This window comes from Pipistrellus hanaki (assembly GCF_964339955.1).
Source record: "Pipistrellus hanaki genome assembly, chromosome: 1".
Lineage (NCBI taxonomy): Eukaryota > Metazoa > Chordata > Mammalia > Chiroptera > Vespertilionidae > Pipistrellus > Pipistrellus hanaki.
The window spans coordinates 120,942,023-120,958,615 of record NC_140503.1 but is presented as its reverse complement, the minus strand read 5'-3'; the positions used below and the strand labels follow the sequence as shown (position 1 = coordinate 120,958,615).

The 16,593-nt window shown below is 36.8% G+C and overlaps 1 protein-coding gene across 1 annotated transcript in view; it reads right to left on the bottom strand.

Moving 5' to 3' along the window:
• Positions 1-16,593, bottom strand: part of MALRD1 (MAM and LDL receptor class A domain containing 1) — a gene marked incomplete at its 5' end in the record, with an annotated part of 553,418 nt that overhangs the window by 185,820 nt on the left and 351,005 nt on the right. The window contains one exon of the mRNA XM_084867858.1: positions 522-650. Within this exon, the coding sequence (XP_084723984.1) occupies positions 522-650 (129 nt within the window). The remainder of the gene's footprint in view (positions 1-521; positions 651-16,593) is intronic.

The following is a 16,593-nucleotide window of genomic DNA, read 5'->3' as shown; positions in this document are numbered from 1 at the left end:
AATACGGGATGAATGTTGAGGACATTATACTATGTGAAATGAGCCATTCACTAAAAAAGTTAAAAAAAATTATGTATGATTTCACTTATATGAGGTACCTAGAGTTCTCAAATGCGTAAAAACAAAAAGTATAATGATGGTTGCTAGGAACTGGGGTGTGGGAAAAATAGAGATTTACTGTTTATTGGGTACTGAGATATACTTTCTCAAGATAAAAACTTTCCGGAGATGGCTAGTGGTGTTGGCTACACTCAGAGTTCTATACAGTGACATAATGGGAAAGTTTTCTAACATAAATTGCTATAGATTTATTGCCGTTTTCAATATAGGAGTAAAAAGAATAAGAGAGGACTGCCATCTGGATATTTTCATAGAGAAGTTAAAAAAATGTTTTGGCTATTCTAAATCTACTATAGTGAATGAAAAGAACATTTCTTCTTAGCTCTGCCAATATGTTTCTCTACTAATAAAGTGAAAATCTGTGCTGAGCTGGCAGCATTAAAACAGACAAATATACTTACCACAGTGAGCTTCATCAGACCTATCAGAGCAGTCTGGTTTATAGTCACAGACAAGGTGGGATGCAATACACTTTTTGTTGTGGCACAAAAAGTCAGTGGCTTCTGGGCAAATTTCAGAAGTCTCTCCCACTGGGGGAAAAAACAAAGGTGTTACTTTGTGATGGTTTCATTACATTTGATTACTCATTTTAATCATTTTATATATTTCACACTATTAAATAAGTTAGTGATTTTAATAGTTGTCCAAGGTAGATGTTCACACAACTTTCCCTCTTTCAGTCCTACCTCCATTGTTCAGCAAGTTACATAGATGATAATTTCAAAATATCCTTTAATTACTCAAAGGCTGACCATTAGCTATTATATAAACCCAAACTTCTAACCAAGGGATTACAAATCTTTTGTTTTTTGGTACCAACTTGTTTTTTAATTCTCATTTTTTGTGGCTCTTCTCATAAGCATCTGCAACAGAAGGTTTCACAAATATGTCATTTGTTCTTTATTTTCCCATGTGTTCATATGTTGTTTCTTTTACCTACACTCTTATGCTTCTGCTGGTATCCTCAACCTCAAGTCTCAAGGATACAACTCCTCTCTCTACCTTTGTCTTGTCTTTCTCTTTATCATCCAACTTCCTGGCTGAACAGCCCGTTTTATGCCACTGAAGACCCCTTTTATTCCTGTTAAATAGTCAGCACCTCATATAAGAGCAGTTTACATGCCTGTCTGTCCCTTCAGACTCCAAGCCCCTTAACAGGAGGAGATTTTGCTGTATTCTCTTGGATTTTAACATGGCACCTACTATGTACTTTGTGCTTCATCAATGCTAGTTATAATAATCGAAGGTATAATGGTTTCATCTAAAGGGAACTAAGAAAAGTGAATTCACAGGATTTTCAAAGAAAGTCACATAATAATTGATTATCCTTTGAAGTGATATGAAATCTAATGATAATTTTCACAGCTCCCAAATGATACACATTAAAGATATGAAACTATTTTTATCAAATTCAACAAATTAAATAAAGCTCAGCAATTCTTTTGATACATAGACTATAAGTTCAGGATGGAATGCCTGAAGTAAGGTAAGTTACTCAAGGTTAGGCAGTATCTCCATAAAGGAAAATGGTAAAACACCATAGATTTGATAAAAGTGCATTTTCATATCCATTGAATCATTCTTCCACACAATAGCTAAAACCTGAATAATTTGCAGGATACTTTAACAGTAATATATAGTCCAAATATGAAGATTGAAGAAAAAGCATCTAAGACAATAGCAAATATTTCAACTAGGGACATCACTAAGATGAAGAATTTACAGTCAGGTTTGTTGGCTGATTTAGAATCTTTCCCAAATAATTTTAATAAACACTAGATAAAATTTACACTTATCCAGAGCAACATGTAGACATTATTTAGTATGCAAATATATGCATTGGAGATTATTTCATACTCCACAGAGGAAATGTCTTAACCCATAATCTATCTAAATAATAAGATTTTTAGTTTTTTAAAAATTTGAATAGGCTACATCTCTAAATATGGATTATTTACCTAACAGTATAGGATAACAAAAACATGAAGAGAAATCAAGTCAGTGCTTTGAATTTCAGTAAACCAAGCAACTGCTAAAATCCCTATTGTATATGAATTATATTAAGAAAATATTAGAAAGCCTACTATTCTAAGAAAAGAGGATCCTAAAGACAAGAATATAGTCAATCAGATTGTAGTTAGCAAAAACATCACGGTAAATAGAAAAATTAGATTATTTGAGTGATAATGTTTATACCTGTTCAGCAAGTTTAAATTTCTTCATCTAGTCAATATGATAAACTCTATAGATTTCAAATATAAGAAATAAAAGATAATTTCAAGTATTCTATAGTTAATGATGCAGTGCTGAAAGCAGTTGGTGCTCATAATAGAGAGATGAAGATAATCTGGCTGGCAGAATATGGCATATGAAAATAACTAAATTATTACGTTAGCCAAAAAATAAAACATACAAGATTGACAGATTCATAAAGACCTAAAACTAAAGCAAGATAGGCTGAAGAATCCTAGAAAGAAAAAGCCTGAATATTATGTATCCATAAGAAATGAATATTTAATCCAATGAAAGCATGAGGTATATACAAAGGGTTAATTCATATGCATTTGAACAAACTGTCACCATCCTGCATGTGACATCAATTGAAAGCTGGTTTTATTCTGCTTTGAAACAGAATTTACAGTAAAGATGTCCTTGACTATAAATTTCTATTTGAATTTAAGTAGTTTTATACACAGGATTCATTCTACTTTATTTTATTGCTCCCATTATTCCAGTTTTGTCCAGGGGAAGCTCTTAAATTAGTTCTCATGTCCCTTTGACATACTCATCAGTGTAGTCATTTCTTTTGGATACTACCTGATTTTCTAGCACTGTAAGTTGATCAGGGCTAACATATATTTCCTGACCCAGTTCTAGAGTCAGTCATCAGCCATTTGGAGCACTGGTTTCCTTCACTGGAGAATGCCCTTAGAAACCAAGATCTGGGTACCAGGTTGCTCCTTGCTACTGAGGTGCCATTATTTTCTATGCTATGATAACTTGAAGAGTCGTGGCATTTTTCAATTATGGAAAACGATCAATATATTCTGTTTTGGAATTCTTATTCTCACATGACATACTATCCTATATGTGGTGTGACACAAGTTTAGGGTTTTGTTTTTGTGCTGGTAGCTTCTATCTTATTTGTTTGTTTTACCTTCACTTTTGCACAAGCTCCTGGAAAAAACAACCACATTTCTTTGAGCCTGACCTAAAAAGACTAATCTGTATGAAAAGAGTCATGTCTAGATCTTCTCGTCTCATACAGGATTAGAAAATTCAATCCCCACATAATTTAGGCCACTGGGAAGTTAGCTTCCACCTATGATCGATATTTTGATTCTCCTCTTTGGTCTTGGGTCTAGTATATAGAGTATTAATAAGTGTATTAGACACTCATGTTTTCAGTGAGTGGAAATAATATCTTATTATATGATTTTGTCAATTCTTCTATAGCCTAACTTTCAATATAAATTTAATATTTAAAATCTGTCAGTATCCTATGAATTCTAAAAATAACCACAAGAAAGCCACAGAAAACAATTTTCTCAAAGTAATACTCTTTATTTAATGTAAATTTTATGATACTGGAATTTTTTTCCAATAGCAGATCTTTGTTTAAAGAAATCTCTCTTTATTTTGTATTTATATAAAAGTAAATACATGTAAGCATCTGAGTGTACTCAGAGCAAGAGAAACATTAAGATGCATTTGTAGTGGTTAGAAGAGGAAACTTTTACAAGACCAGGGTTTCTTTTTACTTGACAATGTATGAATTTTCTTTGTAATTTGTCTATTTTAATTTGATAAATTATCCCTGGATAGTTTTCTTTTTTTTTATAGGTATGTCTCAGAAGTTTTGGCATTCTAAATAAAAGTTTTTCTTTAGTTAAAGCTGACAATAATGGGCAGTAAATACTGATTGCAAATAAAAGATGTGGACCAAATAAAAGATGTGGACCAATATAATGAGTTTGAACTACATTCATCTATTGCCTCTCATACATGTGCCCACAGGGGATTAAACCCAGAGCCTACATGTGCCCTTAGGAATCAAACACAATAAAATTTCAGTGCCTGGTCCAACCAACTGAGCTACACCAGCCAGCTCGTGAACTCCATTCTTATAAAAGCTGCAACCTTAGGTAAGTCATATAATATTGATCTCTAAATGAAAACATTGATCAATAGTTTTTCATACAAAAGACTATAAGCTTTTACATCTAGTGATATCATCTGTTTAGAATCTTTAATTATTCATCCTAGAAACATATAGTAAGCAAATGTCAGACACACTGGTAGATATTATGATAGTTCTTACCTTCAAATAATTCATAATCTGCTGATGAAATTTTTTTTATTAAGATGGTATATGTTGTGCTATAATTGAAGATATTTATGGTTGGCTGTCAGAGGACAATAAAAAGTAGCTCAAGTTTATAGTTATGTTAATAAATATTTAATACATTTATTCAGTTGATGGACTTTAAAGTGCCTATCATCTCAGTCATTCAGTCAATTAATAAAATAGGCCAGATGATAAACTGAGAGGAAGCAGTTCCTACGTGAACTTTCTTCCATTCTTCTTAGCTTCCTTATCAAGAAAATTTGACCACATTGAATATTGAAGATTCAGATTTATTTAAAGGAAGAGAAACATTTTGGATACTAAAAGGAAAATAGGCCCAAGAATAGATATTTTGGAAAAGATTATGCACCTCAAATCTTTCTTCACTTATGAATTTCTTATTTCACTTGAGTACTCTTGTTCTAGAAACATCAGGGGTGAGTTTGCACATAAAAAGAAGTCTCAACACTGCAGAAGACTCAATATCACACAAGTATTTTCAAATGTTTAGAAAATCATAGTGTTTCATATTTTCTATTTACCATGAACACTTAAATCTGTCTTATGTTAGAAAAATTGCTAAGTTTTAAGGTCAGTGCACATATCAGACAATTGATAGCAACATATCTGAAACTGTAACCTCAGTGATCTCAGTGACCGCAGAGCTCAGTGTGTGTCACATTATCTGAAGTGTTACTGGAGGTACTGGACCATGTTATGTACAGCAAGAGTTTTTGGAAATATAAAAAATCTGATTCTGTTTGTGATGCAGAGGCAAGGTGCCTGCTAAGTGGAAAATATCATAAAGATCAACTTTTCATGTTTTTAGACAAAAAAGGGTGACTACAAACTGTGTCTATATTTGTCTGAAAGAAAATTATATGTACAATCCTCCCTTTCAATGAATGAATCTCAGATTTTTATCTTTAAATTTTTATATCTGCACATAGTTTAAGTATTTAGTTTTCTTTGTGATTTTTCATATATTTTAAGGTCAACAGATAGCTCAACCCTAAGATATTATATATATATATATATATATATATATATATATATATATATATATATATATCAGTAATTGGTTTAAAGATTTATATAAAACAAAAGTAAAACACATGCTATTTTAGAAGGCCCAGGAAGAAGACAGAGAAAATAAGTCTATCTAATAAAAGAGCAATATGCAAATTAACCATCACTCTGCTGCACCCACAAGCCATGCCCACAAGCCACACTGACAAGCCAATCACGAACAAATATGCAAATAAACCCAACTAATATGGCTATGGCCACAGAGAGGAGGGATGCTTGGGTTTCCCTGGCAATGAAGTAAGCCAAGCTTTTTGCCTGCCCTTGCCAGCCTAGGCCTCCACTCAAGGCTACAAAGTTTCAATGATAGAAGATACATACATTCAAAGAGAAATGGTGGCAGCCACAAAGCTGGAAAGAGCAGGAGGCTAGAGTTGTCCCCGGTGATGGAGGAAACCAAGCTTTCCATACACCCTGGCTGGCCTATGCCTCAACTCCAGGCTACAAAGTTTCAATTGTAGAAAATAAATATACCCCAGATACCAGAGCCTCTGCTTGGGTCATCACAGGTTGTGGCCGGCCTGCAAACCAGCACAGGCCCCTTGCCCCAAGGGAACCCCACCCTGATCTGGGACACTATTTAGGGCAAACCAGTCGGCCCCCACCCATGCACCAGGCCTCTATCCTATCTAATAGAAGAGTAATATGCAGATTGACCATCACTTCAACACACAAGATGGCTGCCCCCATGTGGTCAAAGATCCTGCCCCCATGTGGACACAATATGGCCACCACAAGATGGCCAGCAGGGGAGAGTAGTAGGGAGGGACTAGGCCTGCAAGGGAGGGCAGTTGGGGGCAATCAAAGCTGCAGGAGAGGGCAGTTATGGGTGACCAGGCCTGCAGAGGAGGGCAGTAAGGGGCAAACAGGCTGGCAGGGGAGCAGTTAGGCATCAATTAGGCTGGCATGGGAATGGTTAGGGGGTGATCAGGCTGGCAGGCAGAAGCAGTTAGGGGCAATCAGGAAGGAAGGTAGGCGAGCAGTTTGGGATCCAGCAGTCCTGGATTATGAGAGGGATGTCCGACTTTCCTTTTAGGCCAGATCCCACCATTATCAGGACTAAACAGGCAGTCAGACAGCCCTTGAGGGATCCCAGATTGGAGATGGTGCAGGCTGGGCCTAGGGATACCACCCCTGATCCCCGTGCACGAGTTTTGTCATCAGGCCTCTCGTAAGAGAAAATAAAACATCAACAACAAAATTCAACTGATTTAACTGACAAAGAGCACACACTTTTGTGCATGAAAAAAACGTTATTAATGGTTTAATGTCTCAGAAGTCCTCATCAAATTCTCAGCTCTTTTTAATTCCCATTCCTCCACCAGAAGATACCTTGCTCAATTACTTGACTTTTAAATGGTAGTTTCTAAATACCATTTAAAAAAGACATAGCAACCATTTCTATTCTGGACTTTACTGCTGCTTCTGATATGCCAAAAATGTCTTTCCTTTTGTAACCCTTATGCCCTTATGTGTTTGGCATCATATTCCTGCTGTTCTGCTGTCTCTTAACCTTCCTTCTCTTCTCTGGGCTCCAGGTCCAATATGGACATGTAAATGCCTGTGGAGCATATTATGACCCTGACTCATTTTCCTTTGCTCTTCTCCTGCATCATATTTATTGTCATGGTTGTATCTACCAACTGGGGGCTGATGCCCCAAGAGCTACATCCCAATCTGTAACTTTTCCTGAGTTTATACACTTACACACCTTCCATTGGATTTTTCTGTAACATATTAGACACACTAAACATGACCAAAGATGCATACACTGTGTTTTCTTCTTGCCTCCTACTTTATCTTTCCCAACTTCTTGCCTCACAATAAACTTCACAGTACCTATCTATGTACAGTCCACAGATGCACTTTCCCCCCCACCAATTTTGTCTTTATTCAGTTTTTATGCCTTCATTCTCCCATTTCCTATGGTGGAGATGGCTGGCTATTTACAAGACATGCTCAAATTTCACTTACTTTAAGGACAACAGATTGCTCAATTGATATATATATATATCTCAATTACTGATTGGGATAGTAATTGGTTTAAAGGTTTATATAAAACAAAACACACACAATTTTAGAAGGACAAGGAAGAAGACAGAGGAAATAATAAAATAAATCAACAACAAAATTCAGTGTCCTTGATAATCTCAATGATAACAGATGTATTAAAATACAATACCATGATACATTTTCTGTTGCATTTATTGACTATACAGTGGACAAAATAATCATGCTTATTCTGAAAAAATATATAGGAACATCTTTAAAGGAAGTAACTGTTTTAGATTTATTTCTATACCCCAAAACATAGCACAGAGTCCAGACTCCTTTCAAGTGATAAAGTAATATTTGCTAAACTGTGTTTAAAATTTGTAAACTGGACTTTACCATTGCAATAAGAATAGTTGGTTATTTAAACTTAAAATTAATTAAAAACATGCTAAAAATACTAAGAACTGACAAGTGCATTTAGCAAATGTAAAATGCATTGGATTAAATCTTTCCTACAAAATCTTGCAGTTAAAAATAATTATAAAAGAACTGTCAAGTACTGAAAACTGTTCAGAGGATAAATGGGCTGTGTGGTAATTATTATCACTGCCTAATATAATTTCTGAGATGTAATATATTCTGTGAGTTTGATAGTCCATATAAGCACAGCTAATGATGTAATTTATTGGTTGCTACACGGGCAAGGAGGCTCAGTGATGTGTGATGACATGAGGGAGGAAGTAAAGACAATCTAAAGAGAAATGGGACAAGGCAGCATGGAATATCCTATATAATAAAAGGGTAATAGGCAAATCATCCTAATGGCAGAACATCAGTTGCTGTGATGCACCCTGACCACCAGGGGGTAGACGCTCAATGAAGGAGCTGCCCCTGGTGATCAGTGAGCTCCCACAGGGGGAGCACTGCTCAGCCAGAAGCAGGGCTCATAGCTGGTGAGCAGTGTGATGTGGTGGAGCTTCTCCGGTCTCTGTGGCAGCACTAAAGATGTCCAACTGACGGTTTAGGCCCACTACCCAAAGGCCTCCAGTTAAGATAATAAAGGAAGATCAATTTGAGGAAGAGGAATTTGGTATTCTACATAAAATTGTAGGAAAAGAAAAAAATTACTTAGGAAAATTACAATCATCATTAAAAGTGGCCCAATCATTAAAAATATTTGTTTACATGGTAGATTCAAGCTTGGACTTAAAAAAGATCCATGATGGGTGGAATATGTCATGTGTTTAGGTCAAAGTAAAAAATTTTAATTGCTATATTAAGAAGAAATACACACTTTGCTCAAAATTTATCTTCACTCCAGTGGAGTGTGGCATAAGAGGAAAGTTGTACATTAAAGCACCAATGTCATAGACATCTGACAGGGAATGACAAAGGGAGCAGATTCAATTACGTATTTAATTACATTTGTCTCAGAATATTATTGTCTTTGCCTTTGCTCAGGTAACTTTTTATTTTTTTTAATCTTCACCCAAGTATATTTATTTTCCATTGATATTAGAGATAGGAAGGTATAAAAACAGAGAGAGAAACATGAGAAACATTGATGTAAGAGAGAAACATTGATCAGTTGCCTCCCGTGCACACCCCCAGGGATCAGGGATGGCACCCGCAACCTGGGTATGTGCCCTGACCTGGAATTGAACCTGACACCTTTTGGTGTGTGGGATGATGCTCCAACCAACAGAGCAATACTGGCAAGGGCTGTTCAGCAACTTTTGCATGAAATTCATACTGAAGCATTTGCTTCAAAATATCAGTTCAAAATATCCTATATAATAAAAGCCTAATAGGCTAAGTGTCCAATTGTTAGGCCATTCAACCAGTCGCTGTGATGTTCATTGACTACCAGGGAGCAGATGGTCCAACTGATAGGTTAGCTTGCTGCTGGGGTCTGGCAGATCTGCACTGGGCAAGATGGGCCGGACATGCCCTGGAGCCTTCCTACAGTCCCTCCCCACCCGGATCATGCTCCGGTGGGGTCCCTCAGCCTGGCCTGTGCCCTCTCACAATCCGAGACCATTCTCAGGAAATGTTAGAGAGCTGGTTTTGGCCCAATCCCCACAGGCCAGGCTGAGGCACCCCACTGATGCAGTAATTACATAACATTTAATAAACAGTTTATTAATTTTGACCACATTGAAAACTACAATTTTTATAACTTACCAATCAAGTCAACAATTATGTTTGTTTATTTCTATTTCTCTTACAACCACTGTGGAATGATAGGTTAATCACTAAATTGATAGTCAATATGCCTTATTTCTATATTTGTAAAACCCCAAAACAACTTGAAATAAAATCATTTGAACACTCTAGATCACATGTGTCAAACACAAGGCCCGCGGGCCAAATCCAGCCCACCAGGCCTTGCAATGTGGCCCACACCGCGCTGTCATCACTGCACTCCGCTGTCAGTTTATGACATTGTCAGTTTATGACTGTTCAGTAAACCATTTGGCCCGCGATTTAGGCTGGATTTTAGATTTTGGCCCCTTCTCTGATTGAGTTCGACACCCCTACTCTAGATTGTTAGGTCTTTTCCCTCTAAAATTCTAAAAAATATTAGATATTATCTGAAAACACTTTCTTCGTTAATTCGCTGAAATTTTTCTGTTTTGTTTTTTTTTTTTTTTTTTTTTTTTTTTTTTAATAAATGCAAGTACAAAGATGCTGTTCACAAGTAACCTATGATTATAATTTTTAGCTGTCCAAAACTTCCAAAACTACATTTGTCTTAGAGGTAATATGTAAGAAATAAATTCTGTTAACATTTTTTGACTTTAAAGAGTTAAAAATTACTCTTGTAGACTGTTTCACAATATTGATATCCCCACTCCAGCATGTATATTTGCACTGGAAAGGAGACATCAAGTGTTACATAAAGCTGAAGACTTTATTAACATTGATCCCGTAGAAATAAAGTGTGGGAATAACTGGAAAAAAACAAAACCATTACATTTGTGTGTGTGTGTGTGTGTGTGTGTGTGTGTGTTTAAAAAATTTATAAAAAATAATGAGGTAAAGAACTTAGGCTCAGGAACAGAGACCCCTTGCCAACTGGGAAGGAGTGTAGCAGGAGGGAGACAGGGTAGGGCCCTTTAATGCTCATTACCAAGAATGTCATGGTGGTATTAGCTTGGCTGACTGATCACAGGAGAGACAACTAATTAAAGAAAGGCCAATGGGATTATTTCTATCGAGAATGAATGTTTTACCAAGACACACACAAATGGCAGGATTGGGGGCATAGGTGTCTACTGGGCGCTTCTCTGGAACAAATTTCCATGAGGCCATGTTGCTCAGGTCCTTGGAGCTCATGCCCAAGGCTGGCTTGCACAATTGTTTCTTCAATTCTCTGATCTACCCCAGAATCTTTAACCAAAAATGACCCTGATTTATTTACTAGTAAGTTTGAAAAAGTTGGTACATGCACTAAAAAGATATAAGCTGTTAACTACTGTATTTTCCGGCGTATAAGACAACCCCCTAATTTTACAGTTAAAACATAGGTTTAGGCCTATATTCACTGTATAAGACTACCCCCCACTTCCTAGGTAACACCAGTTCTTTTTTTAATTAAATTTTTAATGAATGACATTTTTCAAACATACCGTAATATACCGTACATTGATACTATAAATGGAAGGTCTCTTCACAAATGGCAATGCCATGAACTTGACCGAGAAACAAGAAATCCAAAAGAGAACATTAACAATGATATACTCGGCGTATAAGATGACCCCCGATTTTTGGTTGACTTCTTTTTGTTTCAAAAGTCTTATACGCCGGAAAATACGGTACCTTTGTTATTGATCTAAGTTGGCCCCACTCTAGAAGTAGAAGGGCTGCAATAATAATCAATGATATGTGTAATAAAGGAGAACAATCCCACCCATGTTGGAGAAAATGTATAGCCTTCCTTAAAATATAAGGTTCTGGAATCTCTCAGATGGTGATCCCATTAATGGGCGTTAATGCAGAAGAAGAGTTTTTGACATGCTGAACAATCTGATTCTGACTTTTTAATTAGTGCAACTTGTCTACCATTTAAAAAATGATGGTATAATTTTCCAAAATACATATTATCCTATATAATAAAGAGTTACATGCAAATTAACCCTCACAAGATGGCTACCTACAACCAGGCTGGCAGTGGGGGCAGTTAGGGCCTATTAGGCTAGCAGAGGGAAGCAGTTGGGGGTGACCAGGCCAGCAGGGGGGCAGTTAGGGGCAATTACACTGGCACACGGAGGCAGTGAGGTGCAATAAGGCTGGTGGCGAGGGACATTAGGGGGTGACCTGGCAAGCAGGCAGGTGAGAAATTAGGAGCCAGCAGTCCAGGATTGTGAGAGGGATGTCTGACTGCCTGGGATTGGGCCTAAACCGACAGTCGGACATCTCCCAAGGGGTCCTGGATTGGAGAGGGTGCAGGCTGGGCTGAGGGACACCCTCCCCCACCCCCCAAATTTCACTCACCAGGCCTCTAGTAAAACATTATAAAACACCTCTTGTTAATTGTGTACTTTAAAGTTTTAAATATTATGGATAAAAGAAAAGTATTACTTCCATTTTTGGTGGGATGAGAATTAAATCACCTCATTTGAGAGGAAGTATCTGTAATGTGTAATAAAATATTGAAATATATTTTAAATTTAATACTATTTAAAGTCAGAAATGAAATTAATTCAGCCAACAAAGAATATCTGTTAAAATCTTCAGATAACTTCATTGGCTCAGGCGCCACTCAGGGCATGAAATTTATTGGAGGCTCCCACACAAAACTGAAATCTATAGATTTATACCTGCTGCATTAAAGTAAATGAGAAATAAGCCTCCTTATCAGAAGTGGTGGACATGAAATATACATCACCTGGATCTCAAATTTATAGGCAATAACAAAAGGCTAACAAGAACCAAAATATCCTGAGAAAGATCAAAATCAAGAGACTATATAACTTATATAATAAAACTTATCTATTATAAATTATAATAAATAAAATTAAAAACTTATAAATTATAATAAATAAAATTATGTGGAATGGCAAAGACATAGACTAATACACCATAGCAACATAATGAAAGACCTAGAACTGGGTCTCATGTGTTTAGAAATTTGATTTTTGGCAGACTTGGCATTCATGTTGGAATAGGAAGAATGAACTAATCATTTATCAGCAATCTTCAGGCTGAGTTAAGGGTACATTGAAGAGAATATAAGACCCTGCAAGGAAGAAAAAGGCATATAGTTTTAAGAAATCAACTTCTATCTCAGCATTTTCAAATACGAAGCTTCCTAAGATCAACATGCCTGAAAATGCATCTATGATCAGCCTAGATCTCCTTTGTACATTTCACAATCATACTCCCTACTTTCCAGGGAGCAAAAGAGCTTCACATCTTTCCATTTATTCAACATTCGAAAATATGCATGGTCAAGTTGTGGCAGTACCTCATTTAAAGTCTCACATCCTATATAATAAAGAGATAATATGAAAATTGACTGCCATGCCCTTGCCCAAGATGTCCACCCCCATGTGGTTACAAGATGGCCTTCCATATGTGGTCACAAGATGGTTGCCTTAATGTGGTCACAAGATGGTTGCACCCTTGTCATCGCAAGATGGCCACCCCCATATCATCACAAGATGGCCGCCACAAGATGACTGGCAGGGGAGGGTAATTGTGGGCAATCTGGCCAACAGGGGAAGGCAGTTGTGGATGAACAGGCCAGCAGGGGATGGCAGTTGGAGGTAATCGGACTGGCAGGTGAGTGGTTAGGAGCCAGCAGTCCTAGATTGTGAGAGTGATGTCCAACTGCCCTTTAGGCTCAATTTCATAGGGATCAGGCCTAAACGGCAGTGGGACATTCCCTGAGGGGTCCAGGATTGGTGAGGGTTCAGGCTGGGCTGAGGGACACTCTCCCCCACCCCCAGTGCATGAATTTCATGCAGCGGGCCTCAAGTCTTTATATTTGACTATTTTCAAAGAATGATTTATCTAGATAGAGAGCTTTAAGAGACTGAAGTAAAAAATAACATGAAACTATTTATCACACAATGTTATTTACTACCAACACATTAATCACTTAAAACAACCCTTATTTTTTATTAAGAAAACTAAAGATATAAGTGCAAATGTAAATAAGTTTGATGTTTTAGAATTCTCATCAAAGTTGTCTTTGGAGGTTTGATACAAATTAGCACTGCTCATAGTGAAAGATAGGGAGAGATACACATCATTAGAAAAATGACAGTAGCTGATGTACTATTAGTAGTTACATGTTAAATGTTCATTTCAACACCTCAGAAAACTGATTTCCTATAATGACATAACTGCTATTGATGAATGTCTATGATGGCAGAAACTGTTGTTCAACAGGTTATATAAAAATTATGGTAGATTAACAAAAAATAGCTATTCCTTAGGACAAAGAAAATTATGTTATCACTGAGTTTATAATAAGCAAAAAGGCGATTGCTGAGTTTAGAGTTTTACACAAGTATATTTGAACTTACAATAGAAATGAGGTATATTTAGAAATATTTACATATTTATATTTACTTATATATTTATGTTTTCTGATGCAGCTGCTCAATGATAAAACAATGGATGGCTTCATTGCTCATATTCATCTTTATACTAATTTTAAAAAGATTGGCTTAAAACTCAACAGCAGAAAAACACACAAACAACCCAATTAAGAATGTGCAAAGGACTTCAAAATATATTTCTTCAGGGAAGATATACAAAGGCTCATAATCACATGAAAAGATGTTTATCATCACTAATGCAAATTGGGGAAATGCAAATAAAAACCAAATAAGATGCCACCTCTCCCCTATTAGGATGCTTCTATAAAACAACAACAACAACAATAAAACCAAACAAACACAATAACAATAAAACAGAGAAAAGCTTTGGTGTGGATATGAGAAGTTGGAATGCCCTGAAGAACTTAAAAATAGAATTATCATATGATCCAGCAATTCTAATTTGGCACATATACCAAAAAGAATTGAAAATATAGACTCAACAGGTATTTGCACACCAATGATCATAGCATTATTATTACAATAGCCAAAAGGTAGAAGTCACCCAAGTGTCCATTGGCAGATGAATGAATAAACAAAATGTGGTCCATACTTACAGGCTTAAAAGGGAATTCTTTATTTTTTATGGAAAGGTGGAAATTTGTTGGAAACAAGTACAGACTCCCACATGGAGAGAGGATCCCAAAGGGGGTAGCCCACTAAGCTCCTTTTTCCTAAGGTTTATAATGTCTTCAGTTCTTTGTGTCCTGATATTCTAAAAGGGAATTCTTGTGTATGCTACAACATGGATGAACTTTGAGGATATTGTGCTAAGCGAAGTAAGCTAGTCACAAAAGGACAAATATTGTATGATTCTACTTATATGAGGTATCTAGAATAATCAAATTCATAGACACAGCAAGTAAAATGGTAGTTGTTAAGGTTGAGGGCTTCAGAAAATATAGTTTAATGGATAGAGAATTTCAGTTTTCCAAGGTGAAAAGAGTTCTTGGACAGATGCTGCTGAAGTTTTCCCAGAAATGTAAATGTACTTAATGCTACAAAACTATGTGCTTTAAAATGATTGAGATGGTAGATTTTATGTTCTGTGTATTTTAATACAAAAATATATGTATACGTGTACAAGTGCATGTACATCCTATATAATAAAAGGCTAATATTCAAATTGACCTAGCTACAGAATGACTGGTCACTATGACTTGGCACTGACCAACATGGGGCAGTTGCTCAATGCAAGAGCTTCCCCTGGTGGTCAGTGTACTCCCACAGGGTGCTGCTTAGCCACAAGCCCTGAGCCGGGCTCACAGCTGGTGACCCCAGCTGCAGTGGTGGAGCCTCTCCCATGTCCATGGTAGTGCTGAGGATGGGGAGTGGGCCTACGTCATAAATCAGACACCCCCTGAGGGCTCCCAGCTTGTGAGAGGCCTGGGATAACCCCCCTCCCAGTGCCCAAGTTTTGTGCACTGGGCTTCTAGTGTGTGTGTGTGTATATATATGTACTGATTATCTACTGAGTGTTAGGCACTGTTCTAGAAGCAGATGTTTCAGAATAGCCCGGCTTCTTTTTTCTCAACTTAAATTTGGAGACACTTTTGTTGATAGCAAGCTTTTAATGCTAAAATACTTAGCCTTCACTTGCAGAGTGTGTGTGGCAGAGTGTTGGTAAAATGACAAATATTATTTTCTAGAAGAATAACCTGTATAATTTTTTTAAAAGACATAAAGAATATGGGATATTTACATTCAGCAATTATTATATTTAGAAGTGAGATAGCTGTCATGGAAGGTGTATTTACACATTTATTTGAATTTTAAAAATAAAGATAAGTTTATAATGATGAAAACTAAGTATGTTTTAACTGGCTGATTTACAGAGAGCTGCATTTACCAAATATTATACTTGTCAGACATTTTAATAAAAACTAGTAAACTAAATCTGCAGTTTTGATATAAATTTGTCTGACTTATGTAAAAAATAATTATTTTATAAAAATAATGGATATTTATATTAAAACTAGAGGCCCGGTGCATGAAATTCATACACTTGGGGGGTGTTTCTCAGTCCAGCCTGGACCCTCTTGCAGTCCAGGACCTCACAGGGCATATCTGATTGACAGCTTAGGCCTGCTCCCAGCAGGGAGTGGGCCAAAATTGGCAGTCAGACATCCTTAGCACTGCAGCTGAGAAGGGAGAGGCTCCCACCACAACCACTGTGCTTGCCAGCCAGGAGCCCAGCTCAAGGCTTCTGGCTGAGTGGTGCTCTCCCTGTGGGAGTGCACTGACCATCAGGAGGCAGCTCCTGCATTGAGTGTCTGTCCCCTGGTGGTCAGTGTGTGTCATAGAGACTGGTAGTTCCACCGTTTGGTCTATTTGCATATTAGCCTTTTATTACATAGGATTACTCATTTTTCAGCTTTTTACATCTTTATGACAATTTGTGAAGAGCAGTGGTCGGCAAACTCTCTAGTCAAC